This window comes from Amblyomma americanum, chromosome 1, assembly GCF_052857255.1.
Source record: "Amblyomma americanum isolate KBUSLIRL-KWMA chromosome 1, ASM5285725v1, whole genome shotgun sequence".
Lineage (NCBI taxonomy): Eukaryota > Metazoa > Arthropoda > Arachnida > Ixodida > Ixodidae > Amblyomma > Amblyomma americanum.
The window spans coordinates 26,272,750-26,298,990 of record NC_135497.1 but is presented as its reverse complement, the minus strand read 5'-3'; the positions used below and the strand labels follow the sequence as shown (position 1 = coordinate 26,298,990).

General features: G+C 47.1%; 1 protein-coding gene across 1 annotated transcript in view; it reads right to left on the bottom strand.

Moving 5' to 3' along the window:
* LOC144131616 (uncharacterized) overlaps positions 1-23,559 on the bottom strand; it is a 55,812-nt gene extending 32,253 nt beyond the window's left edge. Inside the window, exons 1-3 of the mRNA XM_077664459.1 lie at positions 23,058-23,559; positions 21,565-21,774; positions 10,533-10,673 (exon numbers count right to left, since the gene is read on the bottom strand). Of these exons, the coding sequence (XP_077520585.1) occupies positions 10,533-10,673; positions 21,565-21,774; positions 23,058-23,516 (810 nt within the window). The 5' untranslated portion in view covers positions 23,517-23,559. The remainder of the gene's footprint in view (positions 1-10,532; positions 10,674-21,564; positions 21,775-23,057) is intronic.
* Between the last annotated feature and the right edge of the window lie 2,682 nt (positions 23,560-26,241).

The window sequence follows — 26,241 nt, the reverse complement described above, 5'->3', positions numbered from 1 at the left end:
CAACCAGTTGCCCGTCGGTCGAGTAGTGGTGTCAGTTCTTATTTGTGAGTGCCATTAATTTGGATCGCAGTAATATTCATTGCCTCATCTGAAATTTTTTAATTCGTGTCTAAATGTGTTAAGCGGGGCAGTAAAGTCAATGTGGTGTTTCAGTTTATTGCACAGTGATGGTATGCGGTAGTCAAGAGTTGACCGGTCATAATTTGTTCGTGTACGCGGCACTGGTTTTAGTTCCCTACGTAAGCGTTAAGCATGCAAGGGAGGGTGTGTATTATTTGGAAGGTTATGTTTATGCATACAGAGAGACAGTTTGTAATCATATAATTTAGTTGCTTTAAGCATATTATGTTTCGTAAACAAGTGATCAGTAGATAGCTGGCTAAGGTTTCCATAAAAGTTCTCAAGAATTCCTAACACATTTTTTTTTGTAGTCGCTCCAGTTTATTGTAATTATTGATGGCTGTAACTCCCCAGACTAAAATGCAATATGAAAGACGTGAGTAGAAATGAGCAAAATATATTGCTTTTTTGAGCCTCACTGGAAGTAATTCTCTCAGCTTATAGAGACAGCCAACTGTTCTATTTATTATATCGCCAGCTTGCTAACATGCGTGTTCCACGATATCGTTTCTTCGAACCATACGCCTAAAAATATTTCTGAAGTCACACGCTGAAAAGCCGTACGTTGAAAATTTTGAACTAGCTCAGTGTTGATTGTTACAATGGAATCTTACAATGTATAAAAGAACTGCGTTCATGAACCCTTTTCCTCCAAAAATGCCTTTGTCCAGAATTGTTGGGTATGGGCAGAGCATTGTGGTGCCCAGCAAATAAGTTTCACAGAAATAGCCAGCAATAACAGCTCGGCGCTAACAGGTGAAATGCGCAATGTATGCGCTTGCGTCTGCGGCCAAGTTAGCAGCGTACGTATTAGACCCCTCACTTTCGAGCTTTATTTTTTCCTGAATTCGGGAAAGAGGGGGGGGGGGGGGGTTAAAAACTGAACGTTTTGTTTCCAGGTGAATTTCGGGTAAAAATAGGGTTATTCTGCAAAACATTCCGTAATTCGGTCTTCGTGGGGTCGTATTTTGAGGCTGAAGCCTACTTACTATAAGCGCTCGTTTCAGTCAGCAATATAAAATGCTCTAAATTTACACATTATTTTCTAAACAATATAGAGCTGGCAGGTTGTACTGCAAGATTTTAAGGAAATCGGTCATTTTTTTTTCATTTATTACCATTTTTTTTTGCCGCGTAGGTAATCATCTGCTGCGCAGCACTTCTGCGTCCGCGCAAAACTTGTTTGTCTGCAACATTCATTCAACAGTATACAGCGATTGTTTTAAACCCAGAAGAGCAGCCTTTGAGCAGGACGTTGTTTGCGCGAGTGTCTAAACCGCATTGACGAGAACCAGTGCCCACTGTAATAATAATAATAATAATAATAATAATAATAATAATAATAATAATAATAATAATAATAATAATAATAATAATAATAATAATGATGATAATAATAATAATAATAATAATAATAATAATAATAATAATAATAATAATAATAATAATAATAGGTTTTTGGGGAAAGGAAATGGCACAGTATCTGTCTCATATATCGTTGGGCACCTGAACTGCGCCGTATGGGAAGGGATAAGGGAGGGAGTGAAAGAAGAAAGGAAGAAAGAGGTGCCGTAGTGGAGGGCTCCGGAATTATTTCGCCCACCTGGGGATCTTTAACGTGCACTGACATCGCACAGCACACGGGCGCCTTAGCGTTTTTCCTCCATAAAAACGCAGCCGCCGCTGTCGGGTTCGAACCCGGGAACTCCGGATCAGTAGTGGCCATGTTCTGGCTTCTCGTTTTCTGAACGCCGCCTAGGTGTCTCAGTGGCTATGGCGCTCGGCTGCTGACCCCAAAAAATGTGGGTGCGATCCCGGCAGTGGCAGTCCAATTTTGATGGAGCCAAAACTCTAGAGGCTCGTGTACCGTGCGATGTCAGTGCACGTTAAAGAACCCCGGGTTGTCGAAATTTCCGGAGCCCTTCTCTACGGCGTCCCTCGTAGCCACAGTCGCTTTGGGACGATAAACCCGATAAATCTTAAAGCAGCTTTTCGTTTCTAAAACTTGCTGCTCAAATTTGTCAAATTGAAGAGCATCACAAATAAAAAGCATTAAAAGAAGTTTGAAACGATCAGTGGACAAAAAAAAAACCCTCCGAAAATTTTCACGCGATGTCTTCAGCTTTCTCCACTGGAAAACTGTGTTGCCTAAAATGCTTATTTTAAGGTAGAAATAGGCTTGAAGCCAATTTGTAAAAAAATTGTTCGGGGTGCAATAATCTGATAGAATCACCTGAAATCGAAGGGGCTACGCATATACAGGACAGCATTACACTACTTGACTCTGAGATCCGAAAAGGCAGACGCCATTGTCCAATTCGTTGTGCGTCGTTTTTCGAGGCACCGACGGAGTTCACGCCCACTGTCTGTTTCTTTCCTGACAGGGGCGACGACCCTCCCTGCATCAGCTCAGCCGTGAGCGTCGGCTTTCTCTGGTGTAATTTACGCCCACGCAGTGATTGCTCGCCGCTTCGCTCTATACTCGCGCTATAAACGAGCTCTCGAGGGGCGCGGATGAGCGGCCGGCCGGCGTCAAACATTCGGGACCGGCTTTCCGTAGGAAGTCGCCGGAGGCGTCCAACCGCCTTCCTTCCGCCACCACTGCTCCCAGCGTTGAGCAACGCAGCCATGTTTCCTCCGCCGACAGCCGGCGGGTGGGCTCCGCGTTACAGCCGACGGGCCTGCGCTAGGCGACGATTAATTCTGGTCGTACGTGCGGACGATTCGGTCAAAAAAAGCAGGCGTTGCCCGCTCGTTCTACGTGCCTCCGTGTGAAGCGTGCAGCGAGCAACAGATGATCAGAGACGAAACTTTCGCTAAGCGGTTCGCACGAGTAAGGCTGGGTAGTAGCAGCTCGCCACATTTGGCTGTCGTTTCAGTGAGTGCAGTGATTTGCCATAGCATAACTGTTGCAAATTATCGCCCACCTGTCTTTCGCTCAAACGACTTTCCCTATTCTGACACTGGTGCCAGGATGCCACGAGCTCGAGCTTCCTTCGCAACGCTGCACAGCACAGTTTAAACGAGTCTGTGAGGGGCAGCCGAAAGTTTCGGGCTAAATTTAACTGATCTGTTCTGCGTCGTCCAGTGTGATCGCCCGCAAGCTTACTGCGTCTGACTCGGTGCCGGCGCCCGCGGGTTGGCGAGGGTGTGGCTGATTTGTGGGCCTCTGGTTTGTGGAGGTCTTCAGCCGGGCGAACAACGGGCCACTGCGCCGGTCGTCAGCCCACGGTTAACAATGCCCCCAAGCTGGTGAAATACCGCGCCCCGCAGAGCAGCGGGCATTGTGCGCAATCTGCGGCCACGACTTGCGAACGGAGAGAGTGCGTGTCAGAGACGAATTCGTGGCTTGTTCATGGCAGGGGAGAAGTGGTAAATTGGTCCCGCGGGAAATTCCAGTCTTGAAGCGGACGCTGCCGGGATTTTATGTCTTCTTTATGTTTGTTATGACTCTAAAAGCAAATGTGATCGGTGATGTTTGGCACAGCGGTACCAGCAAAAGCAATAGGTGCCACAGCGTTCTATACAAAAAAAAGGACAGTGACGCCTGCACTGCGGCACTTCCGCGGAAGTCTATATATACCAAAAAAGGGGGGTGGGGCGGAATACACGCGCTTCCACTGGATATATTGATGCTGTGAACTAAATTGTCGCGTAATCAAGCCAGAAAAATTTTATTCCCAGATTTTTAGACGACATAGGAAGCGCTGCGGTATTTTCTTAGGCGTCCATATATACTTGAATAGTATTTCCTAGATATCCCTTCATCCCGCTTGGCTCTTGGCGCCAATGCAACAGTCACTGCAGTCTTCCAACTGGAATCGATGAGCGAGATTTGAGATTATACAGAATCTATTCTTCTCTTTTCTACCTTTTCTATTTCGCTATTTATATGAACGGGAGAGCGCTAGTACCCCCATGTGGAAAAAAATTGTCCGGCGTAGGCGTTAGCCACCGTGTGAAACTTCGCAGCCGGAGTGGAAGGAGCCCACGTGGCCCATTTAGGCCACGTGGTCTTGTGGCGTCATCACAACCTGCCAACAGGAGTGCGAGCAAGCTGCCCAGTTAAATTAATGATTGGTCACGATTGGTTGCTCGGGAAGCGCAACCTGGGTCGCACAAGCCCCACCGGTGGCAGCACCTGCCATCGCAGGGCAGTGGCGCATCGCTTAACTGCTGCACCACTGCGCCAGGAGGGGTCTGAGGACTCCCAGGGATCTATGAACGTAAAGAAGAGAACGACCAATTCCGCATATATGAGCATGTACCTTATAATGCTATCGTGTCATACCCTTAAAGCGGAGCTTAAGTGTCGCCTCCAGTTTTTTTTTATTGTACTGTTGGTAGTTTAACCGCATTATCTTTAAGGGCGGCTTTTCTGTATCCGATCTGTGCCCCACCTTACGAGCGATGGCCTGTTCCATAGGTCCGCTTCGGCAGCGAATCCGTCTCGCTGTCGCGACGCAAATAACCCGTCCCGTCAGCGGTGGAGGAGGAGCAGTGGAGAGGAGCACAGACATCTTTGGGGAGTGAGAAGGAGCGATGGAAAAAGGGCATGCGTGGGTGGTATGTGACAAGGCAAGCGGCGTGGGAAGCGGAGTGGCCGGCCACCGGTGCTAGGTAATGTCCCGTTGGTTGATCGATCCGGGATTTTCGGTGCAGTGTCTAAGTGCTGGGCACTGTGGTGTGCTTTTCGCCCTGTCAAAATGCCGAGATACGCCGCTCTGTACGGCATAGCGAAGAGGCGGCAGTGCTGGAAGGTGCGGCGCTAGTTCGACGCTGAGAAGAATGCCGGGCTACTCTTCCTTAGTGCAGGCTCACAGCACTTGGTTAAGTTCAGAGGAATGCCCGTTTACCCGGGCTCGCGAGTCGACGAAGCACCCTCGGTGAGCTGGGGTTACACTGTTGTCTTCGCCGCCTTTCCCAGAACTTGGTTTGCCATAACCAGGCGCAGGTAAGCTATGTTCAGCCCATGTCGTTTGCAAATTACGATAATGTCGCGGAATTCTATCTTCAGTTAAAAAAACGGCAGAGTAAGACGCGGGAAAGACAGGGCTGAGGATTAGCCAGAACTATATGTCCCCTATTCAGCCGCCTAGCACTGGAGAATATCGACAAAGTGGGCGGGCAGTTGAAAGCAAGAAGGAGAGGAGGGCAAGGAGGAAAGCAGCGGCGCGCCGGAGGAGGGGTCCTTTCCTCCTCTTACTGGCTATTGCGGCGGGCTACCCTGGGCTTGAAAAGTAATTATTTTCTTGCACTTTTAGTACACTATAGCCAAGTATGATTCTTTTGTAGTCATACGGAGCACGCTTAGGCCATCAAACTCCTCTCACGCCTTACCTAGCGATAATTAGGAAGTACTTTACACATTAGTTAGCATATGTCGCTGGTACGCTCGCAAATGAACTTAATAAACCTTCATAGCTTCTCTACAGAATGCGTGAGAAAATTTCAAACATCGAACCGTGTTCCGAAATATTTTAGCCGCACCTATACATAGGGCCCGGATGAGTGTTTGACAGAGATAGCTCTACGTACGTATTTGGATTTCGAGGAAACAAAAGCGAAAATAAAAATCGGCAGTAAGCTAGCCATCGCGCGTTCACTGCATTGATTTAGACTTCCATAATTGCCCCCATAACCCCAGTGGAGTTATCCAGTTGAGGCAGTGGCGAATAGTCGCGTAGTATAAAAACACACACACATTAGGAATCACCTCGTTTACTGTAGGCACTATTTAGAAAGCGCCAGGAAATTTTCAAAGCATTTATGTGCAGAAAATATTCTTTTCCACGAGACAAGAGGTGACTATGCATGTTGACATCGCGAATTCGAATGGTACAGGCCACCAGTGGAGAAGTGTAAGGAAGTTATGCGTAGCTTTTATTTAAATCCCGTAGCTGACCTCTGTCCGCCAGCAAACGATTCGTTCCTAGCTTCACGAAATGCGTTAGTGGGAAAAGCGTTGGGTGGCAGAAACGCAATCTATGTAGAGAAAAACCCGGCTACAGAATAAATTGCCAGCTTAAATAGGCACAGTTATATATCCAAGAATCGCGCCAAAGTACATGCGCTTTCAAGAAGCTTAGAGGCAAAGCAACCTCTCCAGAGCAAATAACGAGTCGAAGTAGCCAAAATTATTGGCCCACAGCGCCGAGGGTAACCGGGTTTACATAAATCTAACAACTGATATAGATAATAATTACGATGGGCTAGACGCCTCTCAATAATTAAGGAGCCTAACAGCAATAGTTAAAAAGTTAACTATTCAAGTTAGCTAACCAGCGCCAGTTAGCACTTCTTAGCTGTATTCTGATGTACTACACCACTGGCAATGCTTTGCCGAAAAAGAAAATACTATTTTTTAAAATTGCGGAAAGTCTTAGGTGAAACACACTGTGTGCTGCCTTTGAAGGGCTTTGCATGCCACTCAACCAAATTGGCTACCGTGACAATTTGGAAGTGTTTTTCGGCTGAGCTCAGAAGTAATATTTGCAAGAAGCACAAAAAGCTCCTTAGCGGGCAGTTTCTTTCCAACTCAAGAGAATTCCACCGAAAGCAAACAAGGCTAGTGGAAGCCGAGGTAACTCAGCGGAATCCTAGGGAAACCCCCTCCCCCAGTTAAAAAACAAAACAAAACCGAGCGGTATCCAGAGTCCTGTCCCCTCACCCCTTTCACTTCATTTCTCCATTCTGCCTGCTATCCTTTATTTCCGCTGCCCCAGCTCAGGTGCTTCAGTATCGATGGCAGATGCCGGGGCTAGACAAAATCTTTTCCTTCCTTTTTGCTATTATTTTAATGAAAACCACTACCACCACCACCGGTATCCAGAAGAATGGTGGGCGAACAGTTTTGTTACCAAATGTTGGAACATGCGCCTGCTTCCCTGCTACATCACTAGCAGTTTTATTGAAAATTAAAAAAATAAATCACGGGTGCAGCAGAAATCCTCCTGGTAACGGGAATAATTATGGCGGAAACGTGTCAAGCGCCGCCCAATCCCTAAAATAAAAAAAGACGTTTCGGCTCCACTGCGGAACCTACTTTCCGATGAAAGCAAGAGAGCGAAAGCTCGTTATACCGGATGATCTTTACCCTGTACAGATTTCTGTTTCATAAACTATGAGAAATACGTCCATGCGGTCTGTGCAGGTGGATTATGCGTAACCATTAAACGAATAATTAACTGAATTTGAGGAATCAATTTAAAGCCGTTAACATCAAACGTGAGGCCCTATCTAAGTTTTCGTAATCGGCTATGTGGTTCGAAATAACGAAATACAAAAATACCCGCTTGAAAGCTCGCTGTGTAGGCTTTTCCGCAAGCAACACTTATAAAAATGCATCCCTCGCATTTCTTAAGCATCAAATGCGGACGCCGTTTGCGTGGTTGATGATATGGAAGAAGTTAACATGATTTTGACGGCAATGCCACGGGCAGCGACGCCATTTTAGAACTATACAATGCGAGAAAGCCCACTCGACGAGCTTTCAAAAGCGTATTTGAAAAGCATATTTTTACGTCCGATATATGAAACCACAGTACCGATTAAGCGATTTTAAACAGGAGATAACTTTTGATGTTGATGGCCCTGAATTTAGCAATTTGATATCGACCGTTGAAATCAAAAATAAAAAGTTCCTTAGTTAATTCAAGTTAATTAATCATTTAATCATTTCGTTCTGTCGCGTACATGATGTCTGCCTAGCTGTATAACCCACCTGGACATAGAACACAGACGTATTTCTCATCGTGTTTAAAATATAATTCTGTAAAGGTTATTAATAATCACCCGGCTTAGGCTTCGCGGTATGACTTAACCAGCGGGTGTATATCGGGGGTACGAAACCAAGAAGGCAGGCTGCGATGCTTCTGTGCAGCCGTCCTGTGCTGTACTGCACGCAAAGCGAGACGGCGACGGACTGCAGTCTTGTGCTGACACGGTCTTTGATCGTGTTCTCAGCTCCTGCAGAGCGTTACACGAGTTGCTTCACCCGGACATGCGCCGCAGGCCAGGCGGTTACACGGAAAGTTGCACTAAGTTCCCAAGCCAGCCTTTGTCTAAGTGCCTCGCACCACAATGAGGGAGTGCAGTTCGGAGCGTCTCAGCCGGCTTGCACGCTGGACAAAATCGTCGTGTATTCCTTCGAGTGCTCGACTTAGACTACTGCCGTCCCACATCTGCGAAAGTTGCCAGTGGTCACGGCACCAGTCGCTAACGCAATGCATTCGCAAAGGGTATGCCAGGTATGATAAACACTATGGCTTTAAATTAAAAAAAATTGTTCTTTGGAGTATTCGATCATTAGCAACGACTACCACATCTGTAGCGTACTCATGCACAATTTCGAGGATTAGTGACGAAGCTCAGTTATAAAACTCTGCTCGGTTGTAGTGCTTCACTTCAAGAGTGGCAGCGGACAAGTCAAGACCACGCTCATGAGCAAAACACTTTCTGTTCGTGACTGAGCGACATTAAGAAGCTGGCTGTCATCAAACAGGTTGTTAGAACCAATGGCTGACCTAATGGGTGAGGTGCGTTTTCTGATTTAGAGCAGAAAATCATGGGAAAATCGTCTGCTACCGCTACTTCCGGTTTCAAATTTCTCCCCCTGCTCACTGGCTCTACAGCAGTCGCTGTGTTAATATCGCTCCTTACACTAATTTACTTTGCACTGCGACACCGCTTATTGTATTGCATCATTGCAAGACCAACGTGACATCGACTTTGCTATGCTTCGTCGTGTGTTTTCGCTCGAAATGCAACCAAGATAATGCAAATGATAGGAGGCTTTCTACGCGTATGCCGTGCGATGTGTTAAGACGGGCTGTGCGCACAATGGCATGTATGGACAGCTTGCGAGCCCACTTGCAGCTCTTACATGCTGTGAGGAAAATACATCTATCGCCTGCTAAACTGCGCACGTTTAAGCCATTGGCTGCCATCGTAGTGCGGCGAAAAAACAAATATATAATGGCCAATGCGTTAAACTAGTTCAACCGACGCCGTGCATACGGAGAACAGCCAGCCCACGCAGGCATATTATAACCACGACAGAACACTCCTACCTTTCGTTATTGTCAATTTATGCGCTCAGGACGAGTTCCCACCCTTCACGCGCAGATCTTACGGTGATGGTGTGCAATAAGAGGCATCGCAGCACAGATAAATGAGTGAATAAACGATGCATGCATGCCCGGCAACCGCTATGCAAAAGGGAGTGTGTATGACAAACTTGGAACCAGAAGTACCTGGCCGACGATTTGCAATGGTTCTTTGCGTCCACTTCGGAAACGCACCTCACCTATTAGTTTGAAAAATCAATCTTTGCTTAGACAATTTTTGCGGAAGCACTTGCACGGGGCGTGAGAGGAAAATATTGCCTTGCGTGCACACAGAAGGTAACGGAGCCTGCATGCTTTCGTCTGCTCTCTAGCGGGAGCAGCAGTAGTCGCCGTGATATCAGCAGGCATTTCCTTGATGAGCGCATCGGCGCTCACCAAGTGTGCAACGTGTTGCACCGATAGGTGGCCTCGGTTGAGCAATGGAAAAATACTTCAGCGGAGGATATATGCCTACGCACAGTTTTCTCTCAATTACGAATGCAATAATTCTCATTGAATTTCATTGTGTTTTCTACTGGCGGCCGACAGATGACGCTAGTTGGCGATGTCCAAGAACGTTGGGCCCGAATTTTTGCCTTGGTTCTGGACTCATTGAAAGCTTAGGGCACTATGACATCAGTAGAAGGCAGTAGATGGTGAAAACTGTGTGGATCAGCGCACAAAGAAAAGGGCTTAAAACATGGCAGTCGCTGTAAACTAACTTGTAGGCGCCTGCAAGACCATGCAGTTTGTTCTATAAAAGAAGCAACTGATGACACATCACCATGAAGAGACACCTGGACGAAAGCAAATGGGGAAACGTTCTTTGGAGAGGAAAAAGCGAGACGGAGGCGTCCTTATTTTTGGGGCACCAATCGCGGGGGTCAAGCACTGCTTCATCCGCTGGATGCAGTCAACAGAAAAGTGTTTCACCTTCATGCATTGCGTAGAAATGATTGAGTGCAGAAAAGTTGACCTGCTATTACAGCCATCTATGTTACCCGGTAGCAACTTTAGCTTTCGTCCGGTTAGCTTCTACTCACTAACTGTCGGCATTCAAGACGGAATGGATAGCTCAGGTCGTTGAAGGAAGTGGAACTAATGCATCATTGAGCCCAGTTTTCAGAACCGCGGCGCCTGACACTTAGTTTATGGCATTAAAGGAATGCCAAGCTAACACAGCCCTGTTTCCAAGCTAGTGGTTAAGCTTTCGGGGGCGATACCAGATTGATGCCGCACCGCGACCAGTAGGCGGCGCAAACTCCTGTTCGGTTTTCTAGGGAAAATGAAGAAAGAAGCAAGCACCTTGAGGCACTCGCCGGAGAAAAGGCCCCAGGTCCGAGCGGTACAGTCGTGGGAGCCCGTGACCACGATGTCTTCGACGTCGGCGGCTGAAAGGCCGTCCGCGGGTACGAAGACCACAGGAAAGACGCTCTTCGTGTGGCCCTGAAACGAACCACAGATTGCACCGGTTACGATGCGACAATGATTTGACCGCGCGCCTCCAGCTTCAAGAAACCATCTCTGTTTTTATCGGCGATATCCAGATTCTGAGACTGCAGATATGAACTACTCGCTAGGCTGGCACTGTGGCTGTGGCGCGTAGCTGATGAGTCCAAGGCCGTGAGTTCGATCCCAGTAGCGGGGTAATCATTTAAATTGAGCCGAAATACAAAAACGCCTGTGTACTAACATTTCAGGGCACGTCCAAGAAAATCAGGTGCCCGAAATTAATCCACAGCACTTCACTATTCCGTGGCTGAGATTTCATGGTTTTGCTTTAGCATGCAAAAATGTATCGTCCCAGACTGAAGGAGTTGCGCAATTCAATGACACAGAAAATCGAAAAGATGCTTGCAGGTACACGCGTTAGGGAGACAGGGTCATTATATCATGGCTAGTCGGGAGAAAGCACGCTTGCACACTTCGAACGATCGTAGGCGGTTTTATTGCGACAGCAACGATAACCACACGGGGAAAAAAACGTGTCCTCGATCGTAAAGTCGGTCCATTCGCTGGAAAAACTTACGTCACTAGACAGGAAGTGAAATCAGTTCCGGTGACGGCATCAACAGATTCTAATGCTGGGGCATTGCCAAGGCATAAGGTAACTAGGTGTTTCTGTAAAATTTTTTTGCCCCCTGTATTCGGCCAGATAGGGAAAAGTTAGGGCTGAAATCTGACACGCATAACTTACTCGCACGAAAAAAGTTTATTCACGTGTCTATTTCCGGTTTCATATGCGGTTCCTTGCAACTTTCATGTTCACACCTCCAGCATTAAACTCGTCACTAGAAAGTCCATTTTGAGCAATTAAGTGAACATTAAAATAATTATACACTACGTGTGAGAAAAAAGAGCTGGTATTGTTCGCGCAGAGATCCTAAAAAATATTGTTGAACACATTTGTTTTAGAGGGTGTGAAATTTCGAAATTCTCCAATAGCGATTTGAATATTTTCTTGTTCTTGTTTTTTCTTTTGTATTTTTAGTTTTCGTGCGCTAAGAGGCAGTGGCGACACGTTGTAAAGAGCATAGCCATTATCACCATCAGTAACCGCATTTCGGCGCCTGACGCCTCGCAGTGCAACGAAAAGCCAGGTGTGGGAATATTCTGTCCGCCACCAGATTATCTTTTCCCGGCGTCTTTCGGATCACACTCCAATTTTCCAAGCATTTTCTGGTGGTAGTGCTTGCCCTGCGTACGTAAACTAGACCTCTACCTTTCCGCAGTGCCACTCATTACTGATTCTTTGTCATTTGTGCGTCCCTCGCTTTCCCTGTTGACTCTCCCATCTAAATCACATTCCACTCACTGCTTCTTCCACATCTGAGCCTTGTTCAATCCACACGGGCACCAGGTCGCAGCAGTGTGACCAATTTATTTGTTGCTCATGACTTGGAATAGGCGTCCCTCAGCAGTCCCGGTTTACCTGTCCTCCCGGCTATAGAGTATATCACAGCATCTAGGTTTCGCAGACGGACGTTATTAGCGAGAAAAACAAGTCCCTTTTCACACCTACTGATTATTGACATCCGGGACATTCCTGGCACGGCAAATTTTGTCCAACACGGCACCTTGAACTATCTATGACAAGGCTGCGCTGCCATGCCCCTAGGCTCAAATTTTCTCTGCACAGGTCTCGTTTGACGCTTTCTTCTTTGCGTGAATCCGAATCTGTAGAATATTTTTGGCTGTTTTGCGGCCGCTTCTCTTTTTGAAGAAAACGGTTGTTGGAGGAGTCCTTGCATGCTTGCCCTTACAGTTTGAGCCGTCCTCTCTTGCTACCATTTGGCGCCACCATACGTGGATACAGCCACAGACCTGTTTGTACCACCTTTAAAAACTTCTTATCAGAATCGCAATGACTGCCTTGCTGAATTTTCAATATTACCATTTCTGTTTTTATTGATTCCTGACCTCACCCTTTCTGTTTTGCTCTCCCGCGCGCACTACATCTACCTTCTGTTTTTCTGTCTTTTCTTTTCTTCTTTTTGTAGCGGAAATGTTCAAATGCTAAGCCTTTCGATGCCTCTCGATTCTTGACCAACCCCGCAGTGTGCGCATGTGCCATTTGTTTTGAGGACAACACCACCAGCACGACGCATACGTGGCCTCAAGTGGCATTCGGCGCAAGCCACCGAACGAGCGTTGCCCCGTCTCCTGAGAACTGTCTCTGACCCCCGAGGCTTGCGTCTCAGCTGCCTTCAACGACAAAAGACAGCCAAGGCTGGCTCATAGGCTCAGGCAGCGAGCCGATACCTCAGCGCGCGGTCAAGCGGAAAGCGACGGTGCCGGAATCCTTTGGAGTGGGCTGCGACGCCACTTTTCACGGCCGCGTAGCCCTTCTCGTTGGGATTTACAGCTGGACAGGAGCGCAGGGTTATGCCCACAGACAAACAGTTCCTGCTCTCTTTGAGGTGTCGTGCGCCATTATTCGATGGCACACCACCCCAACAGGACTGAGCGAAAACAGCCACGTCCGCGCTTGCTATGTCATCAGCGGGTGAACGCCGACGATGAGATGTGTGCCCGCCATGCAGGGGTAACTTGCACTCCTCTTCTCTCCGGCCATCCGAAGAGTGTTCCGTACTTTGGAGCGCCGCCATGGTCCTGCCCAGGACCACAGGCTTGTTGTCAAGCTCCACCAAATGAAATTGCCATCTCCTGGCGATAAAGAACGCATTGGTCAGCATGAACACCTATTCGAAGCTGGAGACTCCGCTGGGCACCGCACTATCGTCTTCCGCACTCGACGCGCAGCGGTGCTGGTCGCACACGGCCTGCATCGTTGTCGCTTCGAGGGGGACCACTTCATGCTCCTGATCCTCAATCACGCTTCCAGTCGATTCGCTGAAATAGCGACACACCCCGTTCTGTAGGTGCCTGGTGTGATTAAAAGCGCGATTGAAAGCGCGGAACAACTCGCAGTACTTCTGGAAGATCTCGCCCGGTATGCTGCTGGCTTCCTCTGTCCCTCGACAGACGTAGTCGTACGAACTTATCAGCAGCGCTTACGCCCCCCCCCCCCCCCCCTACCTCCGAATGTGCGGAAGAACATGCCATCCTGCCTCAAGATTTGGCCCTAGATGCTGCCCCCGCGGCAACCGCCTGGTACCCTTGTGGACCGCCGGTACCCGGTACCGTACATGTACGGCAAAAACCCTCAAGGGGTGCTATCGCATTTCCTCCACATCAATCCATTTCGCCCCTAAACACAACAGCAAATAAAAACAGTGCAAATTCAAAGAACGATAAGACGCGTTAGGAAGCGTAGAAAGGAGAAAAAAGATTTAAACGCTGCCATCGAAACGCTAAAAAACGCAATCTCTTCATCTATTCGATGGATTGCTCAAGCAAGTGGGCTCCTTTGCTTGATGAAATGTGCTTCTATAATTCGTCTTTCTAGTCTATCTTCTGACTGACCAATGAATGCACTGTTTTTTTTTTTCAAAATCAGGAGAGAAGGTACAACTTTTAAACCGTATCGCAATGTGGCTAACGTAACCATTCTTCACCTGCGTTTTAAGCTGTCTGACCCTATCATTATAGGGCTGTCCTTTTTTCTCCTATGCATCCAAGGCCTCAGCAGACACATAGTGCATATGGCAGACAGATTGCATAGCAGAATACATAGGGCAGACAGGCCAGTGCCACATAATGATAGGGCGAGGCAGCATAAAACACAGGTGATGGTAGCCACATTGCGACACAGCGCAAAATTTGTAAATGCTCTCCTGGTCTGAAAAAAAAAACTGAATTCTGTAGTCCGTCAAAAGATAGTCAGTAAAGAGAAATAATAGAAGCATATTTAATCGTGTAAAGGGGCCCCACTTGCGTGAGCAAGCCGTCCCTGTCAGTAACTGACGAAGATAATGCTTTTTTGAGCGCTTTGAAACTCGCGTTTTAATCTCTATGTTCCTTTCTACGCTTCCTATAGTCTGTTCTCTTCTGTGGCTATGAGTGGCTTTGTTCGAAAAAAAAAAAAACTCACTTTGCATTTGGCGTTCGTCCTGTGTGCTGTGTGTTTCCATACTTTTTCTCGCGCCGTTCCATTTCTTCAGCTACTTGTCTTACCACCAGCTAGCTCAAGCCAAAGGCTTTGGTGGATGCTGACGAGTAAATACTTCCTTATTACACAGCTACTCCGCCTTGGGGGATTCCCTTAAAAATTGAACCACCAAAGTCTTGCGAGGAAGAACAAAAGTGCACAGGCTGTTGGTTGTCGTTCAGACTGCCGTTGGCCTTGCGATAAACCACGATTGTGGTACACCTGCTGCAGTTTGTTCACCTGGCTTCTGTACAGTAAGAAAGAGGTGGAAAAACGCGTGCTCGAAGCCACGCACTATGATCAGACCAGGTTCACCGTAGTTGATAGTCAGCGGGGGCATGATTCAGGCTACAGTAGGATGGCTGCCGGCATCAGGAGATGGGGACAAGCGCTTCCCTCGACTGGCCGCAACTGACTGGAGGGGGAAGGAGTGGAGCGGGTGCACGCTGGTCGGCTTGTGCAGGAAATCGTCCTGCACCGGAGTTGCCTTCCAAGGCTGCCACTTCCAGCCCTGATAGATCTGTGGCAAGAGGCTCTGTTTTGTGGACCTTGCCGTCGGGAATCTACTGCCGATTCTAGTTCTTAAAATTAATTTAGCGCATTAACCTTGACCGTTAATTATGCTGGCATTGCTCAATTTCGTGAGATTAGCGCTGCCCGTAGAATTGTAGTGCTTCCTATACAAATCAACTGCGTGTCCTTTCATAGATTGGTTCAGACTAGTACTGTTTTTAGCCAATTCACTCTCGAGGCTTGTCCGCAGGCATACAGCACTGCTGTGAGGGTGTTTATACGGAAGGGTAGATGAATGAGTGCGAATTGATGTGCTGTCTGAACTAGCAGATGTCATTCCCTGTCGGAATACTTGAACTGCACCTCAACGCAGTTGGGTAGGATTGAGCCTAACCAGCTGCAGACTGTTGCGGGGAAAATGATCGAAAGGTTTCAGGTGCTCAAGCGGTTGCTCTGCGGAAAATAACTTTGACTAAAGTGCGTTTATTGTGCGAGGAAACTTCACGTGGCCATGGTGAGAAGTGACTTCAGTGTTGTTCAAAAGTTTTGTGATGCAGTTATTTTCTTTTGAGCGTAGTAAAGTTTATGACCTGATTGAGTTTGATCTAGCTTCACCCGCACTTGCGAGTCCTATAACGTCTTTTTCTCGTTGGTGCCCATGAACGCGATTGGGCAGGACTCAGTCGAACCATGCTGGCGTTGCGCGCTGACGCGGAGAAAATTTTTCTATTTTTCTACGAGCAGAGACGGGTAAGTGCGGGAGGGGCTCATTGGGACGCTATTGGAAATAAGTCAACAATCACTAAATAATTAAAATTAAATAGGTCAACAACCAAAGGGTTCATACAGAAATGGGATTTTTTAGAATGATGTTGATGATATTGTCAGAAAGAGATAGAGAGAGAGGGAGGAGAAAAATACCTTGTTGAAGGTCAAATTAGAACCTTAGATGTCGCCTTCCCCAAATTAGTTCTGTTACAATTTAATTGAATATAATATAGAAGAAAATACAACCATGCTGTCTGGGGAATCCGAATGCTTGACTTCCGCCACAGCATTGTGCAACCTAACGTTCTCTCACATTTAGGGACATAAATGTGTGTTGATTGGGTTCTAAAAGACTGCGCAGACTTCATTAATGTTGAAAGCCAAGCTTCAGTCGGAACGCTTAGAGCTTGCACATTTTGTGGTTGAAGGTGACGGCGACTGCGGTATGTACGTCTGAAGTGACGTGCTTCACAGCAGTAAGCAAATAGGGTACAAAGACGTGTTAACGTTATCAAGTTTGTGCATGTCCTGTTTGAAATTGCATTGCCGTCAACAACACTCTGGTATCAGGGAAGCCATAACTGCACTGAAGAAAACAGCCCTCCCTAAAACTAGTAATTGCTTGCCCGTCCGCATATTTTTTGCTGTTACCGAGAATAGGTTAGTAAACTGGCATAAGAATCAATCGAAGGAGAAAATGTCGGTGAAAATTCAGGAATCTCTCAAATAAATTTAAAGGCACGGTCACACCCTTCCTGAGCTCCCAAGAGCACCAGGTAAGGATCGCTTGCTGGAAGCTAGTTATGCCGGAAGTAGGGGCAAATAAGAGCACGAAGAGAAAGAGGGGGAAAGGAAAGAAAGGGCAAGGAGGTCAATCAGGTGAGGTTCAGGTAGAGTCGTGCAGTGCATTTAGGACCGTAGTTCAGGTTTTGCACTTTGCTCTTATGAGATGGAGTGGAAGAAACGAAAAGGCCGAAAAAGAAGAAAAGAAGGCCGAATGCAATGAGCACAAAACAGAGGAAGCGTGCGGCACCGTCGCATCCTGTAGCTCATTGAAGCCTGTCGCGGGGCAGCTGGCACTCGAGAAGCTTTTAGGGCTGATTAGCGCCGCTGCTTTTTTCCAGGAATCTTGTGCTTCGCCGGCGGACACACGCCAAGCCGGTCAAGGGCACAACACGGAGCTTTCTTTCCACATCAGTCCGAGGGGTCACACAAAGGACGCGCTTAATCGTATCGCTGCATCTGCAGGTGTCACAGCCAGGGCCACTGGCCCGCGAAGGAGCTATTGCCGGGAAATGCAACTCTGAGCCGGAAGCGCTACACGAAAGTTTCTTCACGTAGCGGCAGGCTTTAAGGGAAAGAAATGTTCTGTTGATAAAAACAAGAGTGTATTGGTATCCCTTTACAATTATGCAAATTTTACAAGTTTGCATCTGTATATAACAAGCGTACATAACTCCCTCGCTTAGATCTAGATGGAATAGGATGAAAGCAGGTGAGACAGGTCTATTTCCTCTTGATCGTAAGGTCAAGCTGTCAGCTCTTCATTAGTGGCAATGTCAGTTTGGCTGGGCACACAAAAGAAAGCTATTTTTTAAATTACAATTAACATAATTAAGGTTGCACGAAATTGGGGCTTTATAATGGCACAATTCATGAAGTAATGCCGTGAAAGCAAGGGTGCTATATTTTTTGTTTGACGAACTAGGACCAATAGGAATAAAGATTCTTTGAGGAATTTTATCAAAAGCATCTTCGAAAGGTCCTTCCTGGTCTAGAGAGCGGCATGCGGTATAAATGCATTCTCTTGTGTTGGGGGAGGGGTGATAGAGGCCATGATTTCTCCGCACTTAAGACTCATCAAAATGTATTAGCCTGGTCATTCGCAGCACATTCTACTCGGGTGTACTTATGTGTAAAAAAATACTGCCGGTACAAGTCACCTTACAAATTTTTATGATGAACTTAGGAAGGTATTCCTTGGCTTCCTTCTTTCTCTTTATCTCTCTTTTTCTAGGAGGGTATAGATGTAGGCCAGTTGGTGAATTAGGATAGCGACAATTGACAGCATAAGACACTGGATGGAGACAGAACAGAGCACAAGGCGGTATGACTTCACCGCAGGCAACCTTTTCAAAATTTTAGCAGCAGCAACCACAGGGCGGGCAATATTTGCCCAAAGAATACTTCCAAACTTCTTAAGATGTGTTCCGGGCATTTTCTAAGCCGACTAGACCAGCGTGTTCTCCGGGAACGCTCGCCCCTATGCCACCAGTTGTTGCTACTGTGAAGCTATATAGAGATTATAACTTAATAAAACACGTTGCGGGGCTAGTTGGTAAACAGGTAAATTTGTCAAAATGTTTAGTTTTCAATCTAGTTGGTGATGCATTTTTCTTTTCTTGAAATTAAACAGGGCTACATATATGGACGAAAACACTGAAAGACAAGACAGAACGGGCGCTGTTTCTTTTTTTTCAACGCATCAGGCTTGACAGAAGACACACAAAAGAAAGGATCCACAGTAGAAAAAATTTGCTTAATAAAACACGTTGGCAGGACAGCGCCCCTCCTGTCATGTCTTTCTGTGTATTCATCCATATATATGTAGCGCTGTTTAATTTCAAGATAAGAAAAATTCATCGCCAACGAGCCCCGCAACGTGTTTTATTAATCGAACTTTCTTCTACTGTGGGCCCTTTCTTTTGTGTGTCTTCTGTGAAACCTGATCCGTTGAAAAAGAAAACAGCGCCCGTTCTGTCATGTCTTTCTGTGCATTCGTCCATATATGTAGCGCTGTTGAAATCAGGGCACAGGGTAAGCCCTATACTTCCCATGCATTTTAGGCCATGTTGAGGTACATGTTTCTCACTAACTAATAACAGTAGCCTAATATTACATATATCATTGTTTGCCAAATTTTGTGCTCTTTTTACTGAACTAGAATATTTGAAATGTGTTGAAAATTCGATTTTTAATAAACTTTTTTCCGGTAGTACACAAATCTGGCCTTTCTTTGCGCATTTCAAAATTCATAACAGAATAACTGCTCAGTGAAATTGTTTAATTCTAGTTCAGTAGTTGGCAACACTTATGTAGATGATTGCAAAAAAAATCAGTCGTCTGTCTTGAAAGGCATTGGAAATAATGGTACCTTTGTAAGAAAAAACACTGTTTTGAGATAATAGAGCGTAAAGAGAAAAAAGATGTGAAAAACCATTTTTTATTCGCAGAAACGCCTCCATAGTAATTGGTTTAATAGCCCACTGCTTCGTAGTCACTGTCGCCGTCATTTTTTCGCTTTTCGGCTTGTCGTTTTGACTGTCGGGCCTCTTTTGTAAGCTGTCGTGTTGCTCGGTCCGCAAATTACATGCGCTTATGGTCAGCTTCCCTCAGCCACTTAATGGTGTTGCTCCCTGGGTTCAATCCACACGCCTTCAAAACGTTGGCCCGTGCGATGCTACCATCATTAAATGAAAGAACAGCATCCAGTGTTGCCATCCGTAGGGTCCGAAGCCTAACAAACACATTCTTTGGCGCGCGTTCCCAAACAACATGGTTGAATGACTCATTTGCATTTTGAGTTCGCCCATGGAGGCACTTCTCTAGGAGCTCAGACTTCGATAGCTCCCTATAAATGGGTTTGATAGCCTCCAAGACAGATGCAGGCAAACTCTCCTTGTGGAAAAATGGCTTGCCCTCTGACTGACTTCTGTTGAAGGCACACCACGTATCAGGTCCCTTTGGGCAAAGTCCATGGCATGGGTCATCGTCTGTGGCCGATAAGTGGAAGAAGGTTGCCCAAACGGCCTTTCGCATTTCATCCCGGTTTCCTACATTTCTTCTGATGGCCAAACCATAGTACGTCTGGAGCTTGTCTATTACTGCATCAGTCAGTCGGCCTCGGCCCGAGAGGCTCTTTCCATCAGAGAGTTTTCCTGCTTTGTTTCCTTTTTTTTAGCCTTCGTAACCTTGTGCCCATCCTTTTTTGCACGTGCCCTATGCACTCAACCTTGGATATTTCAACGGAATCACCATATGGCATTTGTGCCTTTACAGCCATAAAAGCCTTGCTGTCACCATCCCCAAGGTATTTGACGTATCGAACGCCGTGAAGCTCCTCACTCCTGCCGAAAATTTTCAGTGCTCCTGCGACTTCCATTCCACCGCTGGTGCCTTGGTAGTTGCTTTGGCACACCTCTCTATGAAGGGGGTCACTGTTTGTACCCTTGATGCTGCACTTTGGACAACGTTTAGACAAAACCTCCACATCCAGCACTTTCCCAGAGTCTACACTGGTCGCAGAGACTATGCCGTTATTGGAAGTATGGCCTCGCTTCTGCCAGCTTCCATCAAGAGCAACTGCGATGTCTTTATCCCCCTCATTCAGCTGCACAGCTTCGTCAGCTGCCCTTTTCATCGACTCCTGAGCAGCTGCTTCGATGTGACCTAGAAGCTCTTGATTGTATTTCGCGAACTTTATCGGCGGCTTAGGAAGGTTTAGCATAGCACAGAGTATATTTCCTGCAGCCATTCCCTTACCAATGGACCTCAAGGCATACACTAACCTGAGGTTGGCTTCATAGAGGCCAGAAGTAGTTTTCTTCGACGTCTCAAATCGTTGTGCGGCACTACACACTTCACAGTTCAAACTGTAAACGCTTGCAACACCTACCCGTTTTGTCACAATTTCGATGAGCTCAACACTTCCACCGCACTCTCTGCACACAAAAATCTGTGTAATTGCGGCACAAATGCCGTCCATGTCCATTAAGGCATATTGGCTGCTGCTCTGTAGCACATCCTCTTCCTGGAAGCACAGAGAAAATCTTAAAAGCTTCGATGTCGAGGAGCTGGCGTGTTCGGCGTTCGGGATCTCATTCGGTCGTGGACATCCTTTTGCTTTTTCACGATGAGCGTAGCGGTTGCCGCGAAATTCACGCCTGACGAAGGCCTTCTTTGCCCTGGGCATCTCAACTTATCAGCAGCAACCAACACCGGCACAATTTACAATACTGATCGAAAGGGATAGCACTCGGACGCAGCTGCATGAAGGTTGCAGAAACGTGGAAAAAACGTGCAAAGCGTCTCAGGATTGTCTTGGCTAAAAAAGAGGAGCTGTACAATAGTTGCCAGACAATTTTTTATATGTAGCTGATTTTAGACAAGTTTTGAAATCAGGTGGTGGACTTTTTGGTTGAAAAAATTGGCGTTAATCCTGAAAGGGGGCGTGGCCGCTCACTACTTGGTTTCGGAAAAAGCGTTTTTCAGCCGTAAATATGGCTTTCTGAGGAAAGTGCGATCATGGAACATGTGTAGAAAGAATTGAACTTCTAAAATTCCAAAAGAAAAAAAACGATTTTGTTCTAATTTTACCTTACCCTGTGCCCTTCATGAAAAGAGATTATAACGTATGAGCCGCGTTTCTCAACGATATTCAGAAGCCAGTGCATTCGAGATCGCCGGTCAGTACAACAGCATTCTGCGAGCGGCACTGTTACGCACCCGGAAAACGGTGATGCGATCGATGACTTCGCCCGTTCGAATCCTGGAGTCGGCCTCCTCAGAGAATCCGGAGGACGTGGAACCATCGTCCTCGGAGTCCTCCTCCGCGGTGCTCGCTCGGCTGTCAGATTTTTTTTTGGTGGCGCTGCTGCCTCGGCTGCTGCGGCCGCTGCTGGCCACTTGACGCAGCAGCCGTCGCTCTTCCATCTCCTGCGTCAGCGAATTGCAGGTGGCGGCGGCGTTATATCACGATAACTTCATGTGCATGCCCAACAAGAAAAGCGCACACCGGATGCGGCGTAATTTTTAGGGAAAACTGAACGTTTTTGCACACTCCACACTATTATTCCCGAACATGCAGAAAGAGTAAACTACTTGTAATGTTCAGGGAGACCTCAGTCCGTTAGCCCATGTTTCGACAAGAGAACTAGAGTTAAGTTTCCGTGTCGAAATGTTGGCTAGCAGATTAACGCTCCCCTTCGACCCTTGTTCATTTTGTTTTTTGTTTTCATTAACCCCATCATCCTGTCTTCCCTCTACTAGTGGCATTGGCATAGTATGCTATCAATATTTCATTGCACGCGCTAGAACAACAAGCAGCGCTGAGACAAGGGTCATTATATAAGCAAGTTTGTGCAATTCGCAACCTTACTGTGGTTTTATTTCAGGAACGAATGAACACGATGGCTGCAAAAAGGTTCTGTAACGAGATAAATATTCCATTACCGCTTTCTCCGAACGGAACACTGCGTCAGGACTTCTGAAGTTAGTTTTGTGGTTCCTGCACGTGAGCTCCTCGACCCCTCCTCGCCAGCAAAAAGAAACTCAGTGAACTAAACCTCCGTATCAGTAGTGTTCAAATCTGGGTCAGTTGGTACATGTTCAGGAGTAAAACCAGTCAACCAGTCGTCGTGTGTGTGCCTCGTCTCTTCGCTGTGTCCCGTTTTTTGACTGGTTTTACTCCTGAACTCCGTATCAGGCATGTTCATACACAGCTAGCCCCCAGCCGCTAATGCCGATTTCGTGGTTCATTTTCATGTACTACGTTTTTAGAGGATTCTAAAATAATACTTACAAATGACTCGCGAAGACTCTGGTGAAATGCGGTCGAAGAGACAGCACGCTATTATGCAAACAAAACCTCATATTATATTCTGATTTCATTGTGCTATGTGCGCACTTTCCCGTGATCGTAATGCCGTTTCTATTTGAGACAGTGGTATTTTTTATATTTTCTTTGGATTAAAAAAATAGGTATAGAGCGGCCTAGCTGCGATCACATCGCATCGTTTTGTTATATGTAATTCTATTTTACCATAGTGCAACCATGAAACGCAACTCATCTTCAGTGCTTGGGTCAGAAAGTGGCAGTCGCACTTCTGTTATTGCCGAAAAGGCCCGCTTCACTGCATGCCCATCTCATTGCGACCGAGTGACTGAACGCGTTGGGAATTCTCTCCCATCCGTCAGCTAAGGTCGGGGAGAGGAGGCACCTGGACGTCCAGGTCGGCGTTGAAGCGCCAGGCACGGGCCGTCTTGTCGTGCGACGTGCTGATCACCAGGTCGCCCGTGCAGAGAACCCTGTTGACGCGGGCGCCGTGGCCGTGGAAGACGTGCACGCACTTGGCGTCCACGATGGACCACTTGCGCACCGTGCCGTCGGCCGAACCTGTGACCACGTAGTTGCCGTGCACGGTGCAGTGGGTCACGTAGCCCTCGTGGCCGCTCAGCGTGCCCAGCAGCTCGACGGGCGTCGACTGGCTGCTCCACAGCAGCACGCGGCCGTCCTCGCTGCCGGACACCAGGAGCGAGTGGTCCTCGCTCAGCGCCAGGCAGTTGATGCCGCCCCGGTGCTGCTCCAGCCGCTCGCTCAGGTGCGGCCAGCGCACGGCCTCAGCGTCGCCAGCGGAGGCGGCCTTCTTGCGACAGCGGGTGCTGCAGGCGCTGCCCATGAGTGGCGCGCCGCTGCCGCCGCCGACCGCGCTGCTGGCTGGCGTCGTCCCGGGCACACTGCGAGGGCGAGGGCTGCTCGGGCTCTTCGCAAGACTATTCGCCACCCTTCGCAGGCACGCATTTTTTCTTGCAGTTTCGTCCGGTAGCAAAGGACCCGGGCGGTTAAGCGAGGTTCTGTGTAGTGCCTTTTCGCCGGGGGTAACCTGGCTGATCGCAGTGCGGCGCAGAATGTGTTAGCACACGATTCATTTGAGTGAACAACGCAAGAAGAAAAGAGAAAAAGGCTAAGAAAGGGCGCTCTGGCCTCAAAAGTGAATCCTCATTGTATTGAACTCCGTGTAATAAAATTCGAATTACTGAGATATTCTATTTTGAATGCGAAGTCAGTTACAACCTGAGCGAGCTAAAGATATAAGAGCACTCGCACAGGTCGAAAAGTTTCACGCCGGCTGCGCTACAAACAAAGCAGTTCTTTGTGCCTGAGGGTTCTCTCCTCCAATGTAGTATGTGTGCCAGAACTTGAAGGGTTAACATGTGAGGTAAGCGCCTGCCACTCACTTGAGCGGTCGTTTTCTTTCAGGTTGTGCCGTCCTATAACTCTGTGACGTTTTATTTCGAGTCCTGCACTGATCGGCTTCCTATAGTAAGTAACAACAAAAATCAGAACCTGCAACTTCTTCAAAAAAGAGAAGAAAACGAACAATGAAGGTCGTGTTGCTTCCATGGGGAAAAAGAGAAGAGAAGCGTGGCCTAAGATGGCGCACCTGCTGCCGCTGCAATGTAGCTTCGCAGGTATGAAGGATTATCGAACATGGATTTCACATTTCACAAACAAGCCGCAGAAAGCATGCACAACTTCAGTGCCTAGATAATTGGGTCTTGTGAAACGTGCTTGTGTGGTGCATAACCACCACTACGTTCTTTTTTATGCTAAAGCGGTTGACCTGCCGTGTCAAGCATTCACAGTTTTAAGTGTCCTGCTCTGCCACGTTTTAAGGAATGGATGGGCATTTTCACAGCCACCAGCCACATCATCAAAACTCTCAAATCGCCCTTTGTTATTAGGGGCGCGCAGCATTACCACATAACTCGTGGCGCCCAGTGACGACCACCGTACGGTTTAATATGCCCGCTGCCGTGATCGGAGTTTTTAACGGACTGTGCCTAAACAAACGTGCAGTTCGACGTACCGCGCCTTGGAAGGGAGGAGCATGAAAAAGAGGAATGGGAACACGAAAAATAGAAGACGGCAGCTTACGGCGCCTCATACACTCAACCCTTGCGCGTTGTTTTTGAAAGTCGTGCAACGTTTTCATTAACTGCACGTGAAGGAAACCCTTTACGCGCCGCCGCGGTGGCTCAGTGGTTATGGCGCTCGACTGCTGACCCGAAAGACGCGGGTTCGGTCCCAGCCGCGGCGGTCGAATTTCGATAGAGGCGATGTGCTAGAGGTCCGTGTACAGTGCGATGTCAGCGTACGTTTAAGAACCCCAGGTAGCCGAAATTTCCGCAGCCCATCACTACGGCGTTCCTCATAGCCCGAGTCGCTTTAGGACGTTAAACCCCCATAAACCAAGCCAAACCTTTCAGGTACAGGTGCCCACAAAAGTTTTCGGAATGCTGAAATCATTAAAAACGTGACTTTCCGCGCTGGCTAGAGTCGCAGTCAGTCATTGAAGAGCGTATTGTGCAGGTCGCCCGCGGAAGTGCATAGCACACTTTTCAGTTCGCGGCTGGATGCTTAGACAGGCGAGCGATTTAAACTATGTTGCAAGTGTCGTATTTCGAAAACATTTTTACGCACGTGTACATATTAGTTCCTTGCTTAAGCTCATTTTTAATAAGAAACTAACCTCTTCTCGTCGCTTTAAATGTAGCGCAGCAATTTTTTAAAGGAAAGCTTGTGAATGTCGACGAGGCTTTATTGGAAAGCCCTTACATGTTGTCAGTTTCATGTGCTATACACTCCTGGCCATGTCATTAAAGTATGTGTTGCTGGGCTAGCTGGTCTAGCATGTATAACTAGACTATGGGGCATATGAAGGAAGGCAACAGCCACCGAAACCAAGGAGCATAGGGGAATGTTTATATTTTTTATACAATTTGTGGTGTTGATCAATGGGAGATTACTAATGTATTTGTTTTATCACTTAAATATAATTGATTAGACAGCAGAAGAAAAAATAGACTAAGCTGAGACAGAGACGGGACATGAGAGGAAAAGAAGCTCGCTGGCGGCTTTGATCGTCTTTCCGTTTCATGCCTCATTTCTCGTCCATGTTGAACCATAGCCTAATTAATCAGTCTGGCTATCTCGCTGAGAGGACAGTTTAGATGCGGGTACTCGGCTGCGGCGATGTGGATAGTTCAGTACCGGGTATTTCAGCGAACACTTTCAAAAAATTTGTAAAATCGGGTGGTTGAAATAGAAAGAACTTCTTCAGGAACGCACTCTCAGCCGCGGCGAACGTCAGTTCAAATGAGCATGGTTAAAGAAGAAAGGCGGGTGGTTCGTGCTTTTTATTCTCTGGTTGAAAAAAAACAAGGGACAGCGAAAGATACCGACTGGACAAACGCTTTTTTTAGGGCTAGTAATTATGTTTCAGTCAGCTGAAAAATAACACTGATTAATTGGCCAATTAATAAAAGGTTCTTAATCATTTTTTAAAGCTAGCAATGTCAGGTGGTTGGTGCCATCGGTAAGTTCGTAACCTCGGACAAGGC